The sequence below is a fragment of the Corvus moneduloides genome, chromosome 23 (assembly GCF_009650955.1).
Source record: "Corvus moneduloides isolate bCorMon1 chromosome 23, bCorMon1.pri, whole genome shotgun sequence".
Taxonomy (NCBI): domain Eukaryota; kingdom Metazoa; phylum Chordata; class Aves; order Passeriformes; family Corvidae; genus Corvus; species Corvus moneduloides.
In genome coordinates this window covers 6,693,062-6,719,958 of record NC_045498.1, presented here as the reverse complement: position 1 = coordinate 6,719,958, position 26,897 = coordinate 6,693,062, and the positions used below count along the sequence as shown (strand labels likewise).

The following is a 26,897-nucleotide window of genomic DNA, read 5'->3' as shown; positions in this document are numbered from 1 at the left end:
TACAGAAAGTTCAACAAGTCCATTTTTATTGAGCACTGGAATTAAAAAAGTAACAGCACTTGGTTGATCTGGAACTAAAAAGCAAGACTTATTTTTACTTATTGATCACTCAGAACAATGTGGTTAAAAGCCCCCTGGAGAGGAAGGTGTAGCCCTTCTTGTTCCCTCTGCTCTCCAAGGGGATGGGGGTTTCAGAAGCTACAGCTGCACCGAACACAAAGTTCTTCTGATTGGAGACTCCAGGAGGGGTTTGATGCTCCTGGTTTTGGGGTCTGACACCCCAGGTATCGTCTCATGGCCAGGCAGAACCTGCAGCAGCCAAGGGCTGCTCTCCCTGCACCCACACTGATCTGCACCTGGTTGTCCCCCACACCTCTGAGTTGTCCCCAGCGGGCCTCACACCAGCACATCACAGGGAGGGTTGACATCCAACCCCATCCACCACTCCAGACCCTCCCTCAAAACACAATGTAGGAAATATTCTGAAAATCTGAAGAGGTTCTTGCAACACCCAAAAGTACCAAAGGGACAGCTACAGAAAAATGTTTGTAATGATTGTATTGGTTGCAGGTACCTAAAATTTGCACAGCACTGGTACAAGAGTCACTGTGGAGTTGTAGGGAACATCATGCCACAAATATTTTTAAGGAAGGCATTTCGGATGGTGGAGTGTCCCCCTCCTCAAATCTCAGCAAAACATTAAATCCCTCTCTGCTGGGGTTGGTGGCAATGCCAGTAAGAAGATCCACTGTGGACTGGTGCTGGCCTCCTCCTCTCAGAAGCACTGGACACTCAGGCTGCACTTGGAATAAAGAAAGAAAAAAAATGTGACTATTTCTTCTCACTGGCTGCTCACCGGACCTGCTTGGATGAGGGTAGAGGAGAAGAGCACTGTGTATCTCAGATAATTCTTTTTATGGAATTGTCCATTTTAGAGCCTACTGGGATTGAACAAAAAGAAAGTTTCCTCTCTTGTGGCATAATCAGCTAAAAGTAGCAGAAATTCACATGAGAACTTTTGCTGGTTCCAGTCACATCCTTGAGCTCTGTTTGCAGCCCTAGTAGCAATCCTGCTGCTCCCAGAAACTTCCACCATGGAGCTCCAGCAATTCCCTGCAGGTCAAAATGGGGTGGGCATTTATTTCTGGCACAGTTTGTCTCCAAGTGGTGGTTTCTATAAGCACAGAAATGTCCTGAGAGTAAGAAATTCCCCTCCGGATGCTGCCACCATTCCTGTTGGTTCCTGCCTCATTCCAGGACTGGTTCACCTCCCACTGCGGAGTGAGGGGTTGCACCTGAGAGAAGGTGGCATGAGAGGCAGCCCTAAGCAGCACTGCTGGCTTTCAGGGCCTGGTAAAAAGCTTTGCAGCTTTTCCAGAAGGCAGACGAGGAGCACTGCCCCTGCATAGCAGGGAGGAACAACCGGGGAAAGACCGGGAAGTGACCGGGGAACGCCCGGGGTCGCTGGCTCAGCAGCTCACAGTCAGTCAGTAACAGGACGTCACCTGAATGACATGTTTATTGTATGAGTCAGAAAGAAACCCTGAGTTACCGGCTGTAGAACAAAGTTAAATTAAAAAAATAAAGGGTGGTTTGGTTCAGAGGTTCCTGCTGAGGGGAAGGAAAACCCCACATGGTAAAAGCAGCAGCCAGAGCCAGCCCAAAGCCTTGGCTTTCCAAGGAGGAGGTTCTGTTGTCATCCCCCCCTGCACAGGCGACAAACTCCCCAGTGATGGGAGAACATGGAGGTGGTAGGGCAGAGGGAAGGAATGAGCCAAACCCAGGAGGTGTCCTGGCCTGCCGAGCATCTACGGGAGGGCTTGGAAAAACCGTGGTTTATTTTGTTCAGAGATCTGAGCTGCTGACTGGGCTGGAGGAACACGGGAGAGAGGGAGAAATGGAGGCTGCAAAATCCACCTGACATGGAACAAACACACAGGACATGGAGGGGAGGGATGTCCTTCATGGACACGAGTGCTGCTGGCTGGGAGCCTGCAGGGCTGGCTTTGGGAAACACATCCAAAGGTTCAAGGGAGGAAAAGCCCCAAAGCCTAAACCCCAAGTGTGACACAGTCTTCCAGATGCAGTGGAGTTGGAGAGGATCAGTGCCAAGGAATGCTGTAGCGACAACAAATACCTGGCCCTACACAGGGAAGGGTGAATCAGAGCTGCTTTTTAGTGCCACTTGACATCAGTTATACATTCTAGTTCTCATATACACAGATGGATGTCTTTAAAAATCAACAATTTACACTTCAAAAAAGTTTTACAGTGAAGTTCTCTCAGCAAAGATCAGTCCACACGAGGAGGAGCCAGTCTTTCAGGAGCAGGAAGGCACTTGGCCTTTTAAGAGCAAGCCCCCAAGGGAGCCCTTGTGCAGACCCTGCCCATCCCCTGTCCCCCTCTTCCATAGGTGTGCAAAATCTGGGGTGTTCCTGCACCGTGGGGCCTCACAGGGTGGTGGAGGGGAGCTTCTTCACGCGCCTCTGTGCCAGGATGGAGGATTCAATGGGCTTCAGCTGAGGGCTTGGCTTGGAGCTGTTCAGTGCCGAGTACGTGGCAGCCATGGCACCCTGGAGAGAGGCACAGAGGAGTCACTCAGGTGCATGAGAGCTACTTCAGGCTCGTGGCTTTACAAGACAGGGGACTAGAGCAGCCAGACCCACAAACAAAGCCAGGAGCATCTTTCTTATTTCTGTGAGTCTCCCTCCTGCACTGACATGCTGTTAAAGAATCTCTCCTTTCTTTTATCCCAAAAACTCCAGCTTGTCTGTACTGCCTGCCCTGGCCCACACCTCTCCAAATTTCCATCCTGCTTTCCCACTCCAGGTTTTGTACCTTTACAAGCTGAATGTCCTGGTGATTGAGCTGGCTCTGGGGTAAACTGTCCTTCTGGGTTATCCACGGATGCTGCAGGACCTGCTTGGCTGTGAGACGCTGGTGAGGATCTACATGGAGCATCTTTGATACCAGATCCTACAGGCATTGTTTGGAAAATCAGACTTTAGAAGATTTCATACTTTAAATGCAATAAACCCACCTGTCCACCCCCAGATTAGGATTTAAATGCAGAGGCCAAGTTTAAAGTCCCCAGACATTAATGTCTTTTTGTATGAAACATGTTTTTGGCAGGCCTGGGGGGTATAACACAGAGCAAACCCCACAAGGGTCAAGCACGAGGTTGGTTTTCCATGCAAATATCCACAGCCAGAGCTAAAACAAAGCTGCTGTGAGGGACATGTGGGGGTAGAAGCTGCAGGTTTTCTTCTCTCTCTTGTGTGCTCCCTCCCCAACCTGCTCTAAATTTTCCTCACAGCAACCCCAACCCCTGAGTAACACAAATATCGAACCCTACCTTGGCCATGTCAGAAATAGTGTCCCAATTGCCTCCACTGATGGAGAACTTCCCCCCTCCTATCCGGGTCAGGATCTCTTCTGGAGTGTCACTGGGACCATTTGCAAAGGGAGTGCAGCTGGGGAGAGAGGAGAGAGCCCTGGATTTACTGACCCAGGCAGGAGGAGAGGTGCAGCTGTCCCCACAGAGCACACCGGGGACAGGGGGATCACAGCCCCACCACTGCCTTACCCTGCCAGCATCGTGTACAGCAGGACCCCCAGGCTCCAGATGTCACAGCCCTCGTCGTAGCCTTGGCGTTTCAAGACCTGAACACAACAAGCAAAGGGAAAAAAGCGTGTTTGATTCCTGCCATTGAGCCCATTTCAGAAGAGGGGCTTGACCTGGGTGCAGTCCATATGCAAAGCTTCCAGAACTCGACAGAACAGCAAAGTCTGGGACTAAAAGATCAGGATTCAAAATAGATTCATTACTACAAGTGGTATTTCTGTAATTGCCTCTTCCAGGGCGGGCTGGAGATGGGAACAGGGCAGACCCACTGTGCCAAGTGGGAGCACAGGTTAGGGGAAGGACAAGAGGGCTGCTGAAGGGTCTCAGGTCAGTAAGGTGCTCACCTCGGGTGCCACGAAGTTTGCTGTGTAACAGGGGGTCATGAGGAGCCCGTTCTCAGCCCTGAGCTGCTTGGCAAAGCCGAAGTCACAAATTCGGATGCTCTCAGGGTTCCCTGATTTATCCACATAGAGGATATTGCTGGGCTTCAGGTCCCTGTGAACCACCTGTGGAGCCAAGAAAGGACTGTGCTCGTACCCCGAGTAGATAAAGGTCTGAAAGCTGCCTGAGGTCACCCAACCCCTGCTCTGGCCCCACATCTGCTTTGCCAAGAGAGCAACACCAGCAAGAAATAATTGTCCTGATGGGCAGAGTTACCCCCCGAAGGAGAGGGAGCGCAGTGTAATGCCAGAGAACTTCCCAGGAAAACAGTCATGACCACACTCACCCCTTGGGAATGCAGATACTCCACTGTTTTACAGATCATGTGCAGGACTGAACTGGCTTCTCTCTCCGAGAAAAATTTCTGTCTGAGGATTTTATCCAGCAGCTCCCCTCCCCTCATGAGCTCTGTCACCAGGTACACATACTTCCCATCATCGTACACCTGCCAAAGAAAATATGGATGGGGTAATCAAAATGTGCTTCCAGAGCTTCCCTTTTGTACTTCCATCTCCAAGGAGCAGACAGGGAGCAGCAGAGGTGGCTCTGGAGATGCTTCCCCACCCCAGAATCATGGAATATCCCAACCTAGAAGGGACCCACAAGGATCATTGATCCAACTCCTGGCCCTGCACAGACACCCCAACAACCCCACCCTGGGCATCCCTGGCAGCGCTGCCCAAACGCTCCTGGAGCTCTGGCAGCCTCGGGGCCGTGCCCATTCCCTGGGGAGCCTGGGCAGTGCCCAGCTCCCTCTGGGGGAAGAACCTTTCCTGACAGAGAAACAGAGCAACACATGGAGCTGGGTCACTGGGCTGCCCCTGCTGGGGCCAAACTCTGCCCCCCGAGCCTGCACTTCCTAAACCAAGGCACAGGGAAGTCTCTCAAGCCACACTCACGTCTTTCAGGGTGATGATGTTTGGGTGCTGCCCATACCGCAGCAGGATCTCAATCTCCTCAGAAGGGTCTCGCTTGCTCTTGTCAATCACCTGCAAGAGTAGGGACACACTTCAGCCACCACGGCTAGGGAAGGTGCCAGGACAAAGCACACAAGCTGAGTTTGGAGCCCTGCAGAGCTCCTGTGCTGTATCCACTCCCTGTCCCCTGATCTCTTTAGCTCTAAAAATCCTTTCGTTGCTTCATCAGTTCTGTGTCCTCAACCCACAAAATTTTATGTCTTTTTTTAAGACCTGATGTAGCCACAGCTTTGCACAGGAAGATGAGATGCTCTCCTCCCTCTGAGGGAGGAGGACACTGCTTCTCTGCTGTTCCTAGGGAAGTGCAGGTACATGCAGAGCAGCACAGAAATTGTCCTTTTAGATCCTAGATGAGCCTAAAGCTCATCCTGTTCCATCCCCTGCCATGGGCAGGGACACCTTCCTCTATCCCAGGTTGCTCCAATCCCCATCCAGCCTGGCCTTGGACACTTGCAGGGATGGGGCAGCCACAGCTGCTCTGGGCAAAGATGTAACCGGGGAGCTCAGTTGGGAGGGCAGATCCCAGACCTTGACTGCGTACTCCATGTTGGTGGCCTTGTGGATGCAGCGTTTGCAGACGGAGTAGGAGCCGACGCCGATGGCCTCCTTCACCACGTACCCATCGCTGAACTGGACGTTCTTGCCATGCAGCTGCTGCCAGAGCACAAAGGAGAGCTGAGCTAGGAGGGTCCAGGGAAGGGTTTGTGCAATGTGATGAGTTAACTGGAGCACAGAAAGAGCTGTCAGACTGTCTGCTACATCCCACAGCTTCTCCTCCTGGTGGGGAGCGGGAGGAGAGCAGAACAAGGCAGATATAGGTCAGTGAGCCAACGCTGCCTGCACCGAGCACGGTGCCTTTAGGTGGCACCTCCAGGCCACAGGCATTTACAGACTCAGCAGCACAGATCCACCTGGGGACAGCAAAGCCACAGCCCCACACTGCCCTGACAGCCTGTGCACAATGTGACAGTCAGTGGTGATGAAAGAACAACAGGAGGCAAGAATTCCAAAGAGAACTGCCTCAGGCTCCAGGTGGTGCAGAGGTCCTGCAGACCTGGAGCATTCCTGCACCTCCAAAGAGCTGTTCCTCTGCCCCCATTCCTTACCTGCACAACCGAATGCAGGGGTGGCTGGGCAGGTTTCACTTTACCATCCTCCATCAACCCGGTCGCCACGAAACTGAAGCCTCGGAAGAGCTGATGGGCCCCTGCACTCGGGGGGACACCCGGGGAATCTGCAGCAGGAGTTGAGAGACAGCTTGAGGAGGGCCTGAGGAGCAGAAGCCTCCCCCTCACTCCCAGGAGCTACGCTCCTGTAATTTATTTGAGATGGGAGCCACACCAGCAGCACAGAGAATCACAGAATCCCACAGAGAATCATGGAATTGTCCAGGCTGGAAAAGCTCTCTAAGATCAGTGAGTCCAACCATTCCCCCAGCACTGCCAAGGCTACCACGAAACCATGTCCCCAAGTGCCACATCCACATGGCTTTTAAACTCCTGCAGGGATGGTGACTGCACCACTACCTTGGGCAGCCTGGGCCAGGGACTGACAACCCTTTGGGGAGAAGAAATTTCCGATATCCAACCTGAACCTTCCCTGTGCAGAAACCTTATCCTGCTGGCACCGGATACTCCCCGGTGTGAAGCCACAGAGACATCTCACACAGGAAACTTGGGCTTTGCCTCAAGTCATACAAACCTTTTGGTGTCCGTGATGTGAATTCTGTGTCAAAATAAAAGGTGTCATCTGGCTGACCCACTGCGGGCTTGAAGGGGGGTTTGATTTCCCTGCGGTACAGCTTCTGCAAAACAAAAACCAAAACACAGCTGCAAAAACAGCTGGGAAGTGCTCCCACAGGCACCTTCTCCAAAGGGTGCAAAGGCTGGTGAAGAATGAGGGCCAGGAAGAGATTTTGTGAAACTCTGTGGCTTAGCATTTCGCTACAGCTCGGCAGCCTGAGGGAGGACTTTTTAGCTGGTTGGGTGTTTTTGAGTCAGTTTGCGAAGAAACACTACAAGTTCTACCATATATTAAGTCAAGAAAAATTTTCTGTAGGCAACTTGCCCCCACTCCAAACACAGTATCCGTAAAGTATTTCTCTCAACAGACTCTTCCATCTCCTCCTAACTCCCTTTAGGGCTTTGCTGACACGTATTTCCCAAGGGATGGCTGGGAGATGCCCCAGCAGGATATTCATAACCCAAAACTCCAAGTGCCTTTTTTAATTGCTTCTTGAAGCAAAAATTGGAAAAAAGCTTTACTGGCAATCCTGGAAGGTCGATCTTGCAGCTTGTTGGGGGCCTTGGAAGCACTAGACTTCAAAACTCTTTCCAAGTAAGAGAGAACAGGGAAGAACACAACTACACAGTAAGGTGGGAGTTGGCCAGAAACAGTTGGGAAATGCCAATTCAGTGATTGCCCTGATCTCCTTGCCAGGAATGTTTCCCCAATTCCTTCCCACTTTGTGCAAGACAATCCTTGTTGTGCCAAACCTCAAGGAAAATGTGAGAGGTGTGGTGACAGGCAGCCCAGGTATGAGACAGTTACAAAACAGAGAGAATTTTAGTTTTGGGAAGGGTTATTGGAGTGGATGGGGACAGGAGCTGGTGGCTCTCCCATAGCTGGCCAAGCATCAGGACTGTGCTGTTCCTGCTGCCAGAACTGTGTGACTGGTGCTGAGTGGTGCAGAAATTTGCTCTTTCTGATACTCACGTTCCAGTCGATGGTGGAGTAGAAAGGGTGGCGCTTGATCTCCTCTGCCCCGTCTGGCCCAGACCCTGCAAGAGGCACCACGGATCACGTTGTGCTGAACCCCCACCAAGGCAAAGGGGACAGCCAGGGATGCAGCACAGCCAGGTGTGACAGAGAACCTGGCTGGGATCACCTGAGTGCCCTGGCCCAGCACAGGTGTGAGCACGCTGCTGACCCAGCGCGAGAGGCCCCTTACGGCATCAGGGACATTCAGAAACAAACAAAAAAAAAGGTCTTACCTAATCTGTTGGCCGGATTCCTTTTGAAAAGGGCTCGCAGGAGGCTCTGAGCCTCAGTGCTCAGGAACTGTGGCATGCCCAGCTTCGCTCTGGGGAGGAAGTTATGCAATCAGCTGCAGGTTTGAAGAAGTCAACCCACAAGGCGACTGCAGCACCTCCACCCCCAAAATGCACAATCATCTCTCTGGCATTTACACTGCACCCTTCAAACTGACTGCTGATGTGGCACCACTTGCCAAAAAATGCCACAACATTGCAAGAGCCCCCAAATTGCAACACCCGTCCTGTGCAGAAAGGAGAGAGAAACTGCTCTTACTTGAGAATGAGGGTCATTGTCTCCTTACGGTCCTTCCCCTGGAAGGGCAGTGACCCCGTGAGCATTTCAAACTGGGAGGAAAAGAGAAGAAGCGGGGTCATGTCTGAGCAAGGCTCAGGGTTGCACAGGGTTGCCCCTTCCTGCTTGTGAGGGGTCTCAAGCCTGGCTCTGACAGAGCTCACAGGCACCGTGTGTTCCCAGCAGCAGCTTGGCTCACGGGGTTTGCAGGGGAACGTGTCCAGGCCAGCGCCTGCTCCTGCCGGAGCCCTGGGCTCCAGCGGCTGCCAGACGGTGGCACCAGATCTGCGCTGACAGCGATGGCCCGGTGCTGCGGGGGACACGGACACCCCCAGGCACCCCACAGACACCCCACAGACACCCCCATGCATCCCACAGGCACCCCACAGACACCCCCAGGCACCCCACAGACACCCCCATGCATCCCACAGACACCCCACAGACACCCCCATGCATCCCACAGGCACCCCACAGACACCCCCATGCATCCCACAGACACCCCACAGACACCCCCATGCATCCCACGGACACCCCCACAGACACCCCCATGCATCCCACGGACACCCCCACAGACACCCCCATGCATCCCACGGACACCCCCACACACCCCGCATACCCCTCACACCCCAGCACCCACTGGCACAGCAGCCTCGAGGGACCAGCGCTCCCGGCTGGAGGCCTGGACAGCCCCTTAGGGAGCCCTTTGGGGGGCGTGGGGAGCCCCCTCAGGTCAGCAGGTCTGGAGGACACACAGAGCCGTGTCTGGGCGTTCCAGAGCAGGGGCAGCTGCCATTCCCAGTCCTGGACAGGGTACCCACCATGAGGACCCCATAGGACCACCAGTCAGCACTGTGCGAGTGGCCCTGGCGATTCACCACCTCTGGAGCCATGTACTCCACGGTCCCGCAGAAGGAGTAGGCTTTCTTCTCGTGGTCTATGGCCTCCTTACTCAAGCCAAAATCTGCACAAGAGAAAGCTGTCAGCACTCAGCCAGTGCTCTGAGCATTTCGAGCAGCTCTGTATTTCAGGAACTGGCCCTGCTGGAGCCCAAGGCTCTGTGGAGCCCCTTACCTGTGAGTTTGATGTGTCCCTCTTCATCCAAGAGGATGCTACAGCAGGAATGGAAAAACAAGTTGTTACTGTCTGTGGTAAGGGCTGGTGAGAACAAGCACAGCAGGGGGTGGTCTGAGATGCTCCCAGAATACAAAGGAAAAGTTACCTGTCCCTTCTCCCCGTGCTTTAAGCTCCACCACCAAGACAGGAGTGGGACCAGGAGCACCTCTCCACACCCTCGGCTTCACAGTAAACAAATGGCCCCAGAGGTTACCCCCCTCTGATCCCCACATACCCCAGGCAAGGATAACCAAGCTGGAGTGAGCTCTGCAGAGCCCAGCCTGGTCCCTTCTCCCTCTGAAGGCTCCCAGCTGCCTAAAGCTGGAGCCTGGAGGCTGCCACAAATCTCTGCTCAGCCCTGTGGCACACACAGGCTGCTCCTGGCTGGAACCACTGATCTGAGGAGCAGCAGCCTTGGATTGGCACCACCATCTCCCATCTGTCCAGCCTTGGGGCATCCTCCAGCCCCTCTGGAAGGTGGGAACTGTTCCCTGACTGCTGGCTGGGATCCTGCCTCAGCTGGGCCACACGTACTTCTCTGGCTTGAGGTCCCTGTAGATGATCCCCAGGCTGTGCAAGTGGTCGAGTCCCAGTGCCAGCTCTGCCAGGTAGAACTTCACGTCCTCCTCGGTGAACATGACCTGCAGGCAGGGGGAGGAAGCAGAGAGGTAACCCATACAATGCCAGCAGCTCCCCTGTGCCCAGGCAAGACCTTCCACATCCATGTTGCTCCCCCCTGCCCTTTCTAAGTTTTCCAGACTTCACCCACCATTCATAGAATCCTAAAATGGTTTGGATTAGAATGGACCTTAATGGATCCAGTCCTACTCCCCGCCATGGGCAGGGACACCTTCCACTATCCCAAGGTGCTCTAAGCCCCGTCCAACCTGGCCTTGGACATTTCAAGGGATGGGGCAGCTACAGCTGCTCTGGGCACCCTGTGCCAGGGCCTCACCACCCTCACAGGGAAGGATTTCTTCCTTAATTCTAATCCAAACTGACCTTCTTTTAGTTTTTGTTCTTTAGGAGATGCTCATCTGAAGTTGCTGCAGGGATGGGACCTGCCACTTGTGCTGCTGCTTTCCTGCTGGAGCACAGGGGTCTCACAACACCCTGTCCTGGTGCCAGCTCTGGACTAGCAGGAGGCTGGAGGCTGTTTTCACCCTCTTTGCAAGGGTCCGTCACTTCTCCAGGCCATAAGCAGAGTGGAGCTGAGCCTCAGCAGCCCACCGAGATGCCGGAGCATACCCACCTCTTTGGAAAGCCGAGTGAAAAGGTCACCTCCTCTGAGGAAATCCAAGATGAGGTACAGCTTCCCCTCCGTCTGGAATGCTGAAACACAAGCCAGAGCAGGAATCAGGTCCCTGCACTGAGGGAAGGCTCCGTGGTATTACATTCATCACTTAAATCCCAGTGGCTCCAGCTGGGCACATGCCCTTCGTGGTTCCTGGGTTAAATGCAGGTAGGGCTGATGGGGAAAAGGAGATGGCCTGTCCCTGCTGCTGAAATGGGAGCTCCCCACAGCACTCTGGCACTGCAGAAAATCCTCATTTTATGGGGGTCTGGTTCTCTTTCCGCCAGTGATACCCTCCTGAAAGGGCTGTTTTCCCGGGAGAGGCACCGGTCACCTTACAGGGAACAAAGCTGTCCTTGCCTTCCCCAGAGTCAGAGCGTTTGGCTAGTTAACTCTGCTTTCTCAGCTTCTCCTGGTTTAGTGTTTTAATCCCAGGGATCTGATGTTTAAAACTCCTCTCCCGGTCCATGCTCTGTTCCCCGTTCCATAGTTGGAGCAGGCAGTGGGATCACAGATCCTTCCAGGAAAGAATTTGTGTTCAGTGTTTGAAGGCAGTCAGAGTCTGCTGGAGCTGCAGCCTCTCTCCCAGCACCCCAAGGAGTTCCACACTCACCGTAGTGGAGTTTCACCACAAAGGGATGGTTGACATCAGCCAGGATGTCCCTTTCTATCTTTGTCCTCAGTCGATCCCGCACTGTGGGAAGAGAGGAGCAGCTCAGACACAGAAAAAGGCCCCTGGGCAGTGTCCAGCCCCAGTGTCCAGCCCCATCCCAGCCTTAAGCACCAAGCTGCTTGAGCCAGGTGTTTTCCCACCTTCCATCATGATGCTCTTAAACAGATGAAAGAAAAGAAGGGCATTTTGATGGGATAAAGATGCTTCTCTTTCACTCAGCTCACCCCGGGGCCAGCAGTGGCTGCTGTGACATTTCCCCAGTGCTCTTTGAGTCACAGAGGATCAGAGCACTGCAGGAAGAGTCTCCTTCCTACCTTTCAGCGTTGCCTTCTTGAGCACTTTCATGGCATAGAGGTGGTTGCTGTCTGGGGGTGTTATTTTTCTCACGAGGAAAACCTGAGGCAGAAGAACACCACATTCACCAAGTACTAAACACTGACAGTAGGAGCTGGATGCCTCCCAAAGTGGCAAACCCCAGAGTGTCCCTAAGAAGCTCAAGCTTTTCCATGGGTTTCCAGGGAAGTGCTGTGTGTGGATTCCTCTCACCCCCCAGTTTCATGCTGCACTTGCCTCCTTTCCAGCCTTCCACACCTCCTGACTCCTGCAGCTCCTGTGGGGCTGGGGCTGATGCCTGGGAGCTGTGACTGGAGGCACTGATGCATCACTGTACCACAAAAGCCTCCTGGTTTGTCAGTCACATCAACCCCTTGTTATTCAGGTTCTGCATCCTCTGGATTTTTATCTCCTTCCCTTCCCTGATGTCTCATTCTACCTGGTTTTAGGCAACATCAAAAGGACACCACCTGCAAGTGGTGGGCTTGGCAGTGCTACTGGTAGGACTGGATGATCCCAGAGGTCTTTTCCAACTTTTCTCCAATTCTACAAAGCCACTGCTGCATTTGCCCAGGGAGCAGCACTCGGTCCTGTCCGAGCCCCCACTGTCAGCTGGTAACTGACTGACACCAAGCTGGTTTAGTGTGTCAGCAGATGGTCTCTAAGAGACCTGGATTATTGAACTAGATAACAGCTACAGGCTACTTCCTTCCTCCTTCACAGAAGGGAAACTGGACTGTAAACAGGGGCCAGGCCCAGCCTGGGGCACACAGCAGCAGTTCTGAGAAGGGAGGAACATGCCCAGGAACATTCCTGGGAGTCAGAAAAGTGGTTTTGTTGGGGATGGTTCCTTTCATCACTGAAATCATTCCTCTGGCATGGCACATAGGAAGAAGTGATCTCACCTTGCCAAAAGAGCCCTGTCCCAGCACCTTCAGGAGCTCAAACTGTGAGGGATCAGCCTTCTCGGAGCCCTCCTTCACATGGTGTGTGATGTTGATTTCCTGCACAACACCTTCCCCCTGAAACAGAGGGCACATGGTTGGCAGGGACTCCTGAGCAGGGGAAAGCAGCCTTATGGGATTATGGAGCAAGGACTGCAGCTCCAGACTCACAGGAGCCACATCTGAGAGAACCATGAAAGTTGGTGCTTGTCACAGGTATCAGCATCTGCAATCAATAAGTCAGGATAGGGAGGATCAGGTAAATACAGAGCCCTCCCTCCCTCCCAACCACAGGAGCTGCTTTGAACTGCATTTCAGAGGAGTGCTTGAGAAGCACCTTCCTTTTTGAGGCACTGGTAGCAAAAACAGGAGTGTTTATGCCACTAAAAATCCCACAACACAAAAAATACGGCACTGTTGTCAAAACAGGGCCAGGGCTGGCAAAAATCAGACATGTTGGAGCCCATCTGCTCAGCAATCTGAGCAACTCTGCAACATAAGTCTTAGTGCATCTTCAGCACATACAGATGATGCCTTAACAGACTCCAGCCTTCAAGAAGATTGAGGGGAAGCCAAGGTCTCTGGCACATGTTTTGTTTAAAACACATTATTTTACTTAAAAAAAAATAAAGAAGAAAAAATAGATTTAATCAGCATAAATAGAATAAACTCACCAAGGGAGCTGGGCCAGCACAGCCACAGACCCTGAGGTGATGCTGAAACACCTCCTATTCCCAGCAAAACTTGTCTGTACCTCTAGTGAGCAAAGCCCAGATTTCAGTCCAACAGAAACACCTTGTGATGCTTTCTATTGCATCCCAAAGATACAGAGACCTTTTGCACTGTTAGTCTCCATCTGTGCCTTTCCCTCTATCTCTGGTCAGACACAGCCAATGTATCTGTATTTGGGTTCCTTATGAGCTTGACCTGCTCCAGCCCCGCTCCCACAGGGCCAGCTGGGCTCAACTTCCCACTCCTTACTCCTGACTCTTACTCAGGCCATAAATCCCTTGTAGCTGGACATCTTGTAAGGGGAGGTCCAGCCTCCTCAGCACTTCACTCCCATGTTATCCAGTGCAGACATGGTCTGGTTGCTTTTTGGACCCAAAGGACAGCAATTATATTAAAAAATGGATTACACTCTGCTGTCCCTGGCCCTGTGGCCAGCAGAGGTTGCAGAAAGCTGGAACTACTGTTTATTTTTTTCCCTTGCAGAGTTGGGGGAAAAAACCTACACTTTGTTTTCTAGACCTATTCAGACACTTGGTCTGGAACCACCTCATCAAAGCAGCTTTTAAAGCCAGCCAGAGCCAGGTGCCAGCCGTGCCTGTCCTCCGCCCCAGCCCACTCCCACCCTCCAGTGCCCACGGATGTGGTTGCCCACCTGTACCGAGCCCCCTTCTCTCCCCTCCCCGCTCTCAGGCTGGGTTTTTCTCAGCTTAGGAAGTGGCTTTGTTTCCATGGTGGTAGCTCTGCTCTCTCCTGTGTTACTCAGGCACTCAGGGCAGGGGCACAGGAGCTCCCTGGCATTATCCTGCCTTTCCCTGGGCTCAGTGATCACAGGCAAGAAATATCCCATAATCCCTTAAACAACGCATTTCTGTGTTTCAGATCATCTCCCAGCTTAAACAAGCCACTTTGCACTTCTGGTTCCATCTGGAGGCTTAGTCCCTGCAGACAGCTGCTGTGAGGAACAGCTTCCCACCTCCAGCCAAGGTCAGCTCCTCCTGCCAGTTCAGGTCTCGAGGGAGAGAGCCCACAGCAGGGAGAGACCCAAAAATGGACCCATTAGGAAGAAATCCTTCCCTGTGAGGGTGGGGAGGCCCTGGCACAGGGTGCCCAGAGCAGCTGGGGCTGCCCCTGGATCCCTGGCAGTGTCCAAGGCCAGGTTGGACATTGGGGCTTGGAGCAGCCTGGGACAGTGGGAGGTGGCCGGGGCAGGGGGTGGAACTGGATGGGCTTTAAGGTCCCTTCCAGCCCAAACCATCCTGTGATCCTCCTACCACAGAAACACTGTGCGAAGCCATTTGGCATCCTGCTGACACAAGGGAGGATTTTCCCCCATGGACTCATCCACTAACTCGGAATTCAACTCTCAGGACTCCGGTGACCGGCTCCTACAGCCTGGCTGGCAGCACACACAAGTCTCCAGCACAAAAGCACCTGTGTGCCACTGAGATCAGCTTCTTCCAATGGCTCCACAACAAACTATCCCAGAAGGCAGAGAAAGAAAAGCAAACCAGAGTGCCCTGAACATCCATGGGAAGCATCAGCCAGTGGCAGGAAGGGAAGCAGAGGGAGGTGGCAGCAGGAGGTGGCAGTGGGAGGTGGCAGCGGTACTGACCGGGCTGGCGAGCGGGCTGGGGGCCGGCAGCTGCAGGCTCCAGGGCTTGGCTCGGTGCTTCCTCTGCAGCCAGAGCGTCAGGAACGCCCACACACGAGGAAGTTTAGGGTCCCTCTCCATTCTCCCATCCCGATCAACATTGTCAGGCCCCAGGAACCGCGGCCCCCCCGGTCCCGGGGCTCGGAGGGCTCCGGGCGCTGCCAGAGCAGGAGCTGCAGGTGACTGAGCTGGTGGCAGATGCGCAGTGGGGACAAGGCTCGGTCACACAGAGGGAGGTTCACGCTCCCCCTCCCCAGCAGCAGCACTTGTGGTTGGGGCTTTTTTTTTTTTTCAGGTTTGCTTTTAAAAAAAGAATAACAACCTCGCAGCTCCTCGCTGGCGTTTGGGTTCCCTGGCTCAGGCAAGACACCGACAGAAAACACACACCGTCTCCTTAAAGTGATTTCCATCTAATGCTACCTGAAGTTCACGTCAGGCTGGGAGCTTTGGGGTATTTCCACAACAGGGGAAATTGTGAGAAGCCACTTTCCTCTCTAAATCAGAAGAGAAAAACTCACGAGAACCCACCCAGAAGTGTGATGACACCTTGGAGAGCCGCATGTCTCTGCTCTCCCACTGGCAGAGGGATGAGGGGTCACCCACGATGGGATTCCTCTGGGAAAGTTAGGATTTGCATTCAGTCCTTCACTTGCCTTATGCGGCACAGGAGTCCTTGCTGTGGACTCTGGAGTTATTTATCTGAGAGCCACCCTGGAAGGTCTAGGCAAGGTGCTTTCAAGAGCATTTCTGGGTTCTGAACCCGCCATGGCTCAGATTATTGGCAGGACACAGCAGAGGTATTTAGAGGGCTTGTTTTGCCTCCTTCCCCCTCCAAGCCTGTTCCTCTTTGACGTTTCCCTCAGGACAGACATGTTTCCGGGGGTCCTGCAAGACCCCAGAGGGTGCAGGTAAGAAAGAACCCCCTTGAAATGAGTGAAGACACCCACACAAAAGGAAATTGCCCTATGTCAGCACCAATCTCTGAATTTCTCCCAAGAGTGCAGAGGAGGGAACCAGAGAGACAAATTATGACTGTCTTGTCCCCTCTGCCCCCACCACGTGCTCTTTGAGAACTGATAACGAAAGAAACAAATGACTGAACACCAGAGAGGCAGCTGGGCCCAGCTCCACCTCGGTGCCCGTGAGCTCCAGGGGCTGGGGGCAGGTGCCTGGGCCTGGAAAAGCACCTGCAGCAGAGCCTGGTTCACACTGACACCTCCTGCGCTCTGACACAGCCTAGGGAAGGAGAAACCCCGTCCACCATGTGCTGCCCAAGATAAGCACCCATCCCACAGCAGCTCCACGTTCTCAGTGTGGGGGAGCAGCGAACTCCCTGCGCGTGGGCCCGGCAGGAGCTGATAAATCTCGTCCCGACCCAGAGAATTTTTCATGTTGTGTTACCAGCGTGGGAGAGGAGCCTCAGAAAGGCAATAAAATCTCCCCTGTACGTCCACGCAACCAGAAGTGCCCGCCCTGGCTTGCTGACAAGATCAGAAAGCCACAGGAGACACAAATGACAGCACGGAAAGGGGGCTGGTGTGGGGAGGAAGGAGGAGGAGGATGAAATCAAGTCCAGGATGTCATGTGAGCAAGTGAGCAATAGCTGCTCTCAGCAGCAGCAGTTCCACAGAGCTGAGAGGGGCTGGCAGGGGTGGGAGGCGGGGAAAGGGTTTGGTTTTCAGAGAGGTCCCTGCGAGCCCTGCTCACGCCCTCGTGTGTGGGACAAAATGCAAATGAAATGGATGAGTCTCCTCGAGGTGCCCACTGCAGCTCTCCTACCTTGTCTGCCGAGTCCACGAGGTCTTTCTCTACCCAACTGATGTCGGATTTTGCCTGTGGGACAATAAACAAGCGTCAGCACAGAGGGGCTGTGATTCTCTGCTGAAGTTTTCCCAAAGAACTTGTTCAGCAAGACCAGGTGAGCTGTTCACAACCACTGGGGGTGTCCCACCAGCCATCGCTCCTCAGGATGTGATTCGCAGCCAGGCGGTGGCTCCAGGACAGCAGTTGGAGCCAGGTCCCAGCAAACAAATTTATACTGATTGGATGTGATAAACTCTGACCAGTGGTGGGGAAGGACACGGTGCCAGCACATGGTTACACGTGTTCCCCAAGAATCAGAGCACCAAGGAGAGAGAATTAATTTCTGGCAGGTCTACACCAGATTTTACTCTCAGTTACACCTGGACAAACTCCAAAAGCCTCTGTCCTGGGTCTGCAGGGAAGTTTGGCACCCCCGTGGCAAAGACTGGGCTTCTCCCACCCAGGCACTGAGCCTTTCTAAAGCAACCAGGAGGAACAAACTCAAAGAGCAAAGCTCCCCACAGACCTCGAGGGTGGGGCAGGGCCAGCCCAGCTGCTCTGACACGTCCCCAGCAGCAGCAGCAATGTCAAGTTTATGCTGCCTCTGGGGCAAGATGTGAGTCTGAACCCCAGATGCAGAAGCATTTAAGGGGAGCTCAGAAAAGAACAGTTTCCCCGCTAAGAAATGGCTCCTTCTCCCTCTGAAACTCACACATAAGTGTGAGTAAGTTTTTGCAAGGTCAGTCCCCAAGCCTGGTGTATTTTATGAACACACACAAATTTGCCACCACATCTAGGTACTCCTTCCCCTGGTTTTTGGATAACAAGACAAGTTTGAATAGAAAAATCATCCTCCAAAACACTCCAATCAGATTTGAAACATTTCCTCTGAGAGGGAGAAGTCTTTGCCTGTGGATGAGACAAAATGGGACTGAAGGGAGGGAAGGGAGACTGAGCTGTGGCTTCTCTGTGTCTGTTCAGGCAGTGTCCCAGCAGGATGGAGCCCACGGCGCTGGGTGGGCACAGGGTGACCTGGAGGTGGGACAGGAGCTACTAAGAGGGAGAAGAGAAGGAAAAGCAAGCCCTGAGGGAAGGGAGGAGCTGTGTGAGAACAGTGAGATTAGAGCTAGGAATTAACTGATTTTCAGCTCCAGAAGGACTGAATCAGATCGGAGGGGCCCCTGCAGTCACCTCTGCCCCTTCCTCCTCTGCACTGCTGTGTCCTTGCAGGGGGAGCAGCCGGGATCCCTGTGGGCTTGGGAGACGGTGACTGTCCCGCTGCCCCAGGAGCAGCAGGGTGACAGATCTGCCAAAGCCACAGCTGAACCCCTTCCCGAGCGAAAAGTGATCACTGCACCCTCAGCAGACCCCGCCCCGGGGATCCCTCCCACCCACAGGGAAAGCAGCTCCATCCTGGCTCCTCCAGACCAGGCACCAGCCCCTGCCTGGGATGGGGTGGAAGGATTGGATTCCCACAAGCACGGATCTCTGCAGGTCCAGCACTCCCTGCTCCTGGGGGTCCCAGCACCTGCCGTCACCCACAGCCTCTGAAGAGGCATATCCCACAGATTCCTGCACTGCTGGGAAATGATATTGGCTTCTCCTGGAAAATAAAAGCCCAGGAGGGCACTCCAGTCAGAGGAAGAGACGAGTCCTGAACCTCCCCGCGCCGCCTTCGCAGGGCACAGGCGGCTGAGTCACCCAGAGCAGGGGCTGGGGACACACGAGCGGGGGTTTTCCCAAATTCAAAATACAAGTCCTGTTTTCTACTTTCCCCTTTTTTTGAGGGAGGATTTTACAAGCCAGAAGCCAAGAGACAGGTTTGTTTTTGCTCGCGTTTTGTCACTTTGCCGGTTGAGACCGTCACATCTAAATGCAAGAAAAAAAAAACCACCCTGCAAAATCTCAAAACAGATTCTGCTCTTGGCATTTTGCTTCCTATTCATCAACAACTAACCAGAAGCTGTTTTAATTTCTGTTGCTTCAACACATGCTCTGGTCCCAAAACACTCCCAAAATCTGGCAGCACCTAGGAAAGACACTTCTTAGAAAGCAGTCATACCCTCCAAAATGCCTTTTCCAAAAGAGTGCTTAATTAAACCTGGGTAAGGTCTGCTCTCTAGGATCAGGAATTCCCTGATTTCTTGTGTCCTGCAGGAGAGCAGGCAGAGCAGGTATTTTATCAGACACTTGCCTCCTGGATCCTTGGCTTGCTGCGGAAGATGAGCCTCAGCATCTCCAAAGCTTTGGGCCGTTATCCTCCCATCCCTTCCCAGCTGGTTCCTGAGCTCAGAGCCCGGAGCAGCGCCCGGAGCGGCGCGAGAGCCCCGGTGCCGTGGTTGTGTCACTGGGATGTATTTTGGGAGTTTTGCTGAAAGGAAACGGCGGTTTCGTATGGGGAAATGGCTTTGTGTGGCCATGGCCGCACAATGCTGCAGCCAAACGAGAACCCTGGGCGGCTTTACGGGTGCTTAAGCACGGAAAGAGCCATCAGCAAATCTCAGCTGGCTTTTCAGGAGGATCAGTTCAGTCCCCGTGTCACACACAAGAAAACAGGCACAGAAAGAACAATTTTAGGCACTGCACGAGGCAGCAACGAGCAACTGAGAGTCTCGGTCGTTTTCTTCCTCAAAATTTCTCTGCCCCTGCTCTGAGCGGCACAAACGCTGATCCAGCAGGGATGCTCTCCCTGTAGGATCAGTGGAATTGCAGCTCTCCAGGGAAAGGGCCAGGAGGCAGCAGCAGCTTCTGGATCAGCCCAGGAGCAACACAGACCTGCTGGAGGAGGCCATGAAGATGTTCCAGGGACTGGAGCCCCTCTGTTCTGGAGCCAAGCTGGGAGAGCTGGGGGGGTTCATCCAGAGAAGAGAAGGCTCCAGGGAGACCTCAGAGCCCTTTCCAGGGCCTAAAGGGGCTGCAGGAGAGCTCGGGACAGAGTTTTTAGCAGGGCCTGCTGTGACAGGACAAGGAGTGATGGGTGTTTTATGCTAAAAGAGGGGAGATTTAGATTAGATATAGGGAAGAAGTCTTTTACAATGAGGGTGGTAAAACCCCTGGCTGAAAGCAGCTGGTCTCCTGAGGGAACTGGGAGTGCACATGTGGCTCCCCATTTTCCTTGCACCTCAGACCCCTCCTTCCCTGAGTGCCAGCCTTGGGAAGGAATGTGGGAGCTTCACACTCCTGAACTTCTGCACGAAGTTCTTTTACATGACCTACTCTGGAGCACCAACCTCCCCGTGGAGCAGCAGCTCCCGCTCTGGAGGGAGCCTGGGATCAGTGGGAAGCAGGAGGTGCTGCAGCTCTGCAGAGGAAGCGAAGCTGAAGTTTGGGAGAGCAAAGGCTGCTCTGTCTGAAACTTTTTTTTCAAGTGGTGGTTCTCAAAAAGGGGAACAAACAAAGCAAAGAAACCTCCCCAGTCAGTGCCTGCCCTCCTGCAAAGGCCTTTTTTGGGCAGGGCTGGCCCTTGGCCTCATTTGCAACGAAAGAATTGGCCGGAACCTTGCACTTTTGACTGCACTTCTGTGGTAGATCCTCTTCAGTCTCCTGGGAGCCCCCAGCCTGAGAAATCCTGTGGGACACTGAGGAGAGACACTGCCCAGGCTGGGGAAGGGAAGGGTTCAGCTTGGGGTGCCTGTACCTGAACAGAGCACGGGCTGGATCTGTTCAGGTGATGGCACAGGGAGAAGGAAGCAGGGCCTTGGGGTGAGGCATTCTGACCCGGGAGGAAGTGCAGCCCCCAGCAGGGACAGGGGGACATGGTCGGAGCAGGTTAAAACTCACTTTGTTGCCACCCCCCAACTTCCAGGAAAGTGATGCCTGATGCCAGCTGCCCCCACAGGAAAACTGCCCTTGGAGTGACACCTCTGGAGGGCTGAAGCTGCTGTGGGACCTCCTGGGAGCTGAGAGTGTCACCAGGTACCTGAGCTGCTCACACAGAGCTGTCACCACGTCAGCACTGCCACGGGGCGGGGACAGCCACAGCCAGGTCAGCTGAAAACAAGTCCAGCCAAGCAGAACATTTTGTGAGATCACACCAGTTTCATTCAATTGCCAAAAATAATTATAGAAAAAAAAAATTTGAAACCTCAAGCAGAGTAAAAATCCTCCCTGCCCAAGAGGAGGCTCCGTCCTGCTCTCCTGCACAAGTTCCAACGGGTTTGCTCCCAATCCACACACCCTGGGCCATCCAGCTGCCCTCCCTCCCAGGCATGAAACCTTGTGGGCCCTGCTTGGCCTGCTCCAGCATCATCCCAAACATCACGATCCAGGATGCCTGCAGGGCTGCCTGCTCAGAGCAGGGTCTGGCCACCAGTTTATTGCATTTTATAATTTTTGCTTGATGCACGCATGGCCACAGCTGGAAAAGGCCTGGGAGAAAAAGCATGAGACCTCTCACTTGAGCTCCTCAGCCACTTCCAGCCACACTCAGAGCAGGAAAAGCTGCAGAATTCAGTCCTGGGGGTTTTATACAAGCAGGCAGCAGACAGAGGGAAGAGGTGAGCCCTTGCCCCTGTGAGACATCAGAGAATCAGCAACAGCTTTTGCAGAAGGCAGAAACAGGACAATATAAATCCTTGGGGCCACTGACTCTCTTGAAAGAAGAGGGAGATTCTTGGAGCAATCCAAGAGGATCTGCAGGGAGAGAGAGGCTTCTTTGGCCCTTTAACTCACACTGAACAAAGGCTTTTGCTGACAGACAAAAGCCTCGGGGACACTGGGGCCCGAGGAGGAAGGGACACCGCGGGGTGGCTTTGAAGGTGGAAGTCCTGGACAAAGTCACAGCTACAAACACAGCCCGGAAACACCGGGGACCTCGGGAACTGGAACTTCCCAAGGAGTGGATAAGGACGGGGGCGGATTCCTGGCAGGAGGTTTGCAGGAAGGGATTACTGAGAGGGAACAGGGCTGCACATTTCACCCCACACCATCTCCAAGGACTGTTAGTGGTCTCCTGAAAAGCAAAACCAACCAAAAATGGGGGAGGGAGGAGAAACCCAGGGGACACAGTCAGGCCTCTGCCCAGAGAGGGGTAACGTGGTGTCCAGAAATCCTCAAATCATCAAAGCCTTGTGCCCAAACCCTTACACAGCCAAGGCAGCTGGACAAGGGAATGACCAGCTCCATCCTAGCATGGAAAACATCAGGAGCCTCCCCACACATGGCTTAAACAAAAACCTGACTCCTGGAAGCACTCTGCCATCCTCCTGGGGGCAATTCCTCCCCACTCACAGAGGCAGCCAAACTGTATAAAATTAACCTGGTGGCTCCTGGGGAGGAGTTTGCTGCTCCTCCAGTGATCCTGGCGCCCTGTAACGGGGGTTACAGGCAAATCCCTAAAAAGGGAGCACTGCCACGGGACAGGCAGCATCACCCTGGCACCCCTCGAGCACATTCCAGCAGGTGGCACTCGGAGCATCTTCAACGTCCAAAATGTGTTTCTCATCTGAAACGGGACGGGGGGAGCCCCAAGCCCATTTCATAAACACCCACGTCATAAACACCCCTCTGGGAAGATCCAGCACCCCTGAAATGGAGGGATCTTGGAAATTATTAAGGGATGAGGGGTTTTCTCAAGCAAAGCCTGAGGCTGAGGGAGGGAGAAGGCAGTTGGTGGCTCACACAGCTGAGCCCCTGTCCTTGTGCTTCACAACATCCTTTTCGATCTGCTCAGTTTTTAACCAACTCGTTTCACAGAGAAACCAAAATATCTGCTTTATATCAGAGAGCTCAGGTTGCTTTTGAGATGGAGAGAGCAGAGAGACTCCAGAACAGGCACCCCCTCTCACTCCCCAGGCTCCACCCCACTCCTGGCTCTATCCAGGGCTATGTTGGCAGCAGATCCCAAAAGTTTCTTAAAAAAATAAATTAATTAATACAATTTCTCCACCCTTTCCAGGCACCACAAGCTGCAACTGGCCAGGATCAGCTGACAGTGAGCTGTTTGGGCTAAAGATACAAGCTCAGGCAAAAGATGTTCCCAAACCCCAAACGGAGATTTCCCGATGGCTCCAGTGCTGCTGCAGTTCCAGAGCTGTGAGAGCAGCACGGGGAGCCAGCAGGACTTTGCACCCAATGAAGGGAGGCACTGGAGACGAAAACGCCTTTAACAGCCAGGAGATAAGGAATTACTCAGTTCTGCAGCTTCTGCAGAGCAAATCAGCCTCCAGTGCAACAGAGCAAAGGATGCAGCCTCCCCTTCCTGCAGCCCTACACACACCTCCCAGCAAGGAGGAAAGGTGTGCTCCCAGCAAATTCCAATCAGCTCGAGCTTTGATGGTGTAAAACCAGAAGACCCCGTCCCAGGCTGTTCCAAATGCAGAATCTCACTCTGAGGAACCAGCAGTAAAGCACCACCTTCCACCAGGGCACGGGGCACTTCTGCCACTTTCAGTAGGAAAGGTAAAAACTCTTCCTAGCCAAATTATAAAATACAACACTGATTTCACAACAAGAACCAAGACTTGTTTGCTGCCCTTGGAGTTATCGTGGGATGTAGAAACTATTCTGTATCGCAGGAATGCTGGAATTCCACACTCCTCCCACAGCACACAGGCTGCCAGTGGCTCTCCCCTTGCAAGGCACACAGAAAGCGGTCTCAGGACCTGGAAAAGCCTTTGCTTGGTACCTGCTGGGGTTGGTCCATGCAGGCTGGGAGAATCCAGCTCCCTCCCACCCTTTGGGAAGGTCACATGCGCAGGACACGCTGCAAGAAAAGGGATTGTCACATTTTGGGGGTGGCTGTGAACTGCAAAAAAAACCCCTGTCCAAAACACACCCCCCGAGCTGTGCGTTACCAACACCCTGGTGAGAGCACACAGGATGAGTGTCTGCTGGAGCAAAGCTCTATTTTATCATTTAATGTTTATAAAAACCACGGGTGCAGCCAGCAGACACCCCCTCCATGGCTCAGCTGCTCCGTGTGCCAGGACAGGACCATAACACGGAGATCACATCCATCCCCTTCCCAAACATCACACCACGGGGATTACAGCCACTCTCAGCACTGGGAATACCATGTTTTGTCCTGTTCCCCTCAGATGCTATTTTAAGGAGTTTTTTTCTCCTCACTCTGCCTCTGTGGAGACCCCAGAGGTCCCCTCCTGGACCCCCAAAGATGACCACTGATCCCACTGCTGATGTTCTCTGCCCAGTGCTGGTGCAGAGCCATCATGTCCCCCTCTGACACCAGTCACAGCACATTCCCAATCCACATCCAGGCCAGCCCGGGCTGTCCAGTAAAATCCACCTCTCTGACAGCGAGGGGATCAATTCAGCCACATCTCAGGAGCACAGAGTGTCCTCAGCCTGCTCGGTATTCCCAGAGCAGCTCTGCCCAGACCGAGGCTTCAAGTACAAATAGGGATAAATGCCCTCCTTCTCCGTGTCCAAAGGGATGACGTTTCCCAGCTGTGCTCTCCAGGACTGGCAAGGGAGAGACCTGGATTTCACGCTGCAGTTGGGAAACCCTTCCTGCCTCAGAGCCGCAATGAGAGCAGCAGGAGTTGTTGCAATGCCTCGGCTCCCACTGCTCGCAGGCTGCCCCAGGCACACAGTGAGGGGTTTTCCTAAGGGAGAAGGAAAAGGGCTCCAGGCAAGGCAGGAATTCTTAGATAGCTGTGAGTACCCTCCCTGGATGGCCCCAGCCCCATGGCAGCCCTGGCAGGCAGCACAGTGCAACCAGAGGGAAAACAGCTTTTGCAGCTTCACCTGGAGCTATGGAAGGAATTTACTGCTCATGTCCAGTCCAGGCTTCACTTCCAAATAAAGCTGAGATGGGTGAAGCTGCAGGAGCCTGTGTGTGCAGGGAGAATCCCAATCAGCATCTTGGCCAGCCAGGGGGCCAGTGACGCCCAGCAAACCCAGCCAAGGGCACTCCAAACTCCCAGTTTCTGGGGCAGATGACCCAATGACCCAAACCCACTCTGACCCCTTCAAAAATCAAATGTGAATGAGTTCTTTGGGGTCCTCTCCAGTGCCAGCCCTCACCGCTGTCTGTGGTGAGGTCCCCTGCAAGTACAACACACAGTAACAGCTTTGCAGGGCTTTTTTTTCCTTCAATAAAAGAGGGTTTCTGGAGACAGAACATGAGGCAGCTTCTACGAACTCACCAGGGGGATGGAAATGGCAGAGGAGAAACCGGAGTGGTTTGGATGGGTCAGGGACCATGTGGGAGGGCTGCTGGAGCAAACACTGCCGCATTCCTCATGTGCAAGTCCTGTAAACTGACCCCTCTTCAATTATTCATTAGAGTCTGCAGCTCATGAGAGACTCTGCTCCTCAAAGAGGCATTTATTTGTGTTTAAGAGCTCAGAAGCTGCTGTTTGCCATAGCCCAGCCCTGCCAAGGACAGAGAGCAAAGGCTCTGCCAGGAACAGACTAGGCAGCTGTCAGGCACTGCTGGAGCAACAAACCCACTCGATTCCTTCAGCTGACAAGACAGAGCAGCCAGTTTGAACTCAGAGCTTTACCAGTGACAGGCTGGAAAAGCCAAATGTTAAAAGAGTGGCCACAGCTGCTGCCCAGTCCCTGCAGCGTCAGGGACATTTCCCGGCAGCACCACACCACACTGGAGATGTTCTGCCCCCATCACATCCTGCTCAGCCACAGGGGCCTGTCTGGCCAGAGCACTCCTGGCTGGGAGCCACAGGAGTGGGGCAGTGGGCTGAGAAGGGATTTGCTGAGGTACCTGCCTCTTCCCACAGCTCCACAGCTTTCCAGTTCCTGGAGGAACCAGCAGCAGCTGTGCAAACACACACCGAGCAGAGCACTCACTTGTTTGTTTTGAAACCCTTCACGTTAAGAGGCTGTGATTAGTGGTGTCCAGCATTGACCGGGACAACTCTTGAACCACAGAGGGGACTGGCACAGGTAGATGGCCACAAACCTGCTTCCTCCAACTCATCCCAAAGAATTCCAGCTCAGAGCTATGACCGCAGCTGTAGCTGGTTGTCTGTAGAGTGTTATGGTGGGTCTTTCACCCAGAGCAACCCTCGCTGGTGTTAATGCTGGTGGTGCAGGTATTTCACTGGCCAGAGGTGTCTGTGCCCAGGATTCCTTCCTGCCCTTGCAACATACTGCAGGGAAGGACCTTTCTGCAAGCTTTACCTGGTCGGGATAAACCAAGAGGAGCCACACAGATCTGGGGAGCAGCCGCATCCCTCCCTCTCCTGCACAGCCACAGCCAGGCTCAGCCTGGGGCACCTCCTGCCTGGTGTCTGTGGCAGAGCACAGCCCTCGCTCCAGTCTCAAAGGTCCCTTTTATGGTGCAGAGCTGGAAGAGTTCAGTTCTTCCCTTCCCCAGTTCTCACTGTGCTCAGTGATTACCGCCCCAGAACAAGCTGATCAGCACCCCCAGCCCGCACCAGCGTTCCCCAGAGAGAGTGTGGGCACACTCAGCCCTGCAATTGCACTCCTCTGCTTTTCATGATGAAGTGATTTCACTAATTGGGTGTTGTACTTCCATGTATAATTCCTCATGCTTGGCACCTTCAGGGAGCACAGGCTCACCCCTCAGCCAAGCTGGCTGCAGAACAGGCTGAAAAACACCAGTTATGAGAGGTTCCATTTTTCCACTGAATTCAGTTGCTGTTCCCCAGCTGAACAAGGACCAATTTCACCCGACCTGGCAATTAAAATTTGGAGAACGCAGGAGAGAATGAGGTTCTCTGCCCAGAGCAGCTTTCAACCACCACCACCAAAGAGTATGAGAAAAAAATCCATCCTTGTACCCATCCTGCATGGGACCAGCAGCCTGGCGTCAGGGATGTTGCCATGATTAACCCCGCTTTAAGTTCAAATTCAAAACACAGCCTCATACCATCCACTGTGAAAATTAACTCTTCCCCAGCCCTAACCAGCACGAGGATCTTGCAGACATTCCCAACGTAAACACACTGGGGAACGGGGCCTGCAGGAACTTGTGTACTGCAACTGCTCTTGAAAGTGGAAAATACAAGAGGTTGTGAAATGCACCAGCTGTCCTTG

At 53.5% G+C, this 26,897-nt stretch overlaps 1 protein-coding gene across 9 annotated transcripts in view; it reads right to left on the bottom strand.

The window, feature by feature from the left end:
* RPS6KA1 (ribosomal protein S6 kinase A1) overlaps positions 1-26,897 on the bottom strand; it is a 35,475-nt gene continuing 8,578 nt past the window's right edge. Inside the window, exons 1-23 of one of the 9 annotated variants that reach the window (XM_032132248.1) lie at positions 19,108-19,198; positions 16,890-16,943; positions 12,689-12,805; positions 11,765-11,846; positions 11,391-11,471; positions 10,736-10,815; positions 10,018-10,124; positions 9,442-9,479; positions 9,189-9,331; positions 8,353-8,423; positions 8,037-8,125; positions 7,759-7,823; positions 6,745-6,847; positions 6,150-6,277; positions 5,572-5,697; positions 4,966-5,055; positions 4,353-4,511; positions 3,970-4,131; positions 3,587-3,663; positions 3,356-3,473; positions 2,839-2,976; positions 2,455-2,573; positions 1-797 (exon numbers count right to left, since the gene is read on the bottom strand). In XM_032132248.1, coding sequence (XP_031988139.1) covers positions 776-797; positions 2,455-2,573; positions 2,839-2,976; positions 3,356-3,473; positions 3,587-3,663; positions 3,970-4,131; positions 4,353-4,511; positions 4,966-5,055; positions 5,572-5,697; positions 6,150-6,277; positions 6,745-6,847; positions 7,759-7,823; positions 8,037-8,125; positions 8,353-8,423; positions 9,189-9,331; positions 9,442-9,479; positions 10,018-10,124; positions 10,736-10,815; positions 11,391-11,471; positions 11,765-11,846; positions 12,689-12,805; positions 16,890-16,943; positions 19,108-19,149 — 2,211 coding nt within the window. In that variant the 5' untranslated portion in view covers positions 19,150-19,198 and the 3' untranslated portion in view covers positions 1-775. Of the gene's footprint in view, positions 2,574-2,838; positions 2,977-3,355; positions 3,474-3,586; positions 3,664-3,969; positions 4,132-4,352; positions 4,512-4,965; positions 5,056-5,571; positions 5,698-6,149; positions 6,278-6,744; positions 6,848-7,758; positions 7,824-8,036; positions 8,126-8,352; positions 8,424-9,188; positions 9,332-9,441; positions 9,480-10,017; positions 10,125-10,735; positions 10,816-11,390; positions 11,472-11,764; positions 11,847-12,688; positions 12,806-15,071; positions 16,828-16,889; positions 16,944-19,107; positions 19,199-26,897 lie in introns of those variants that run through there. The other 8 variants (XM_032132242.1, XM_032132243.1, XM_032132241.1 and 5 more) reach the window with 8 other exon arrangements.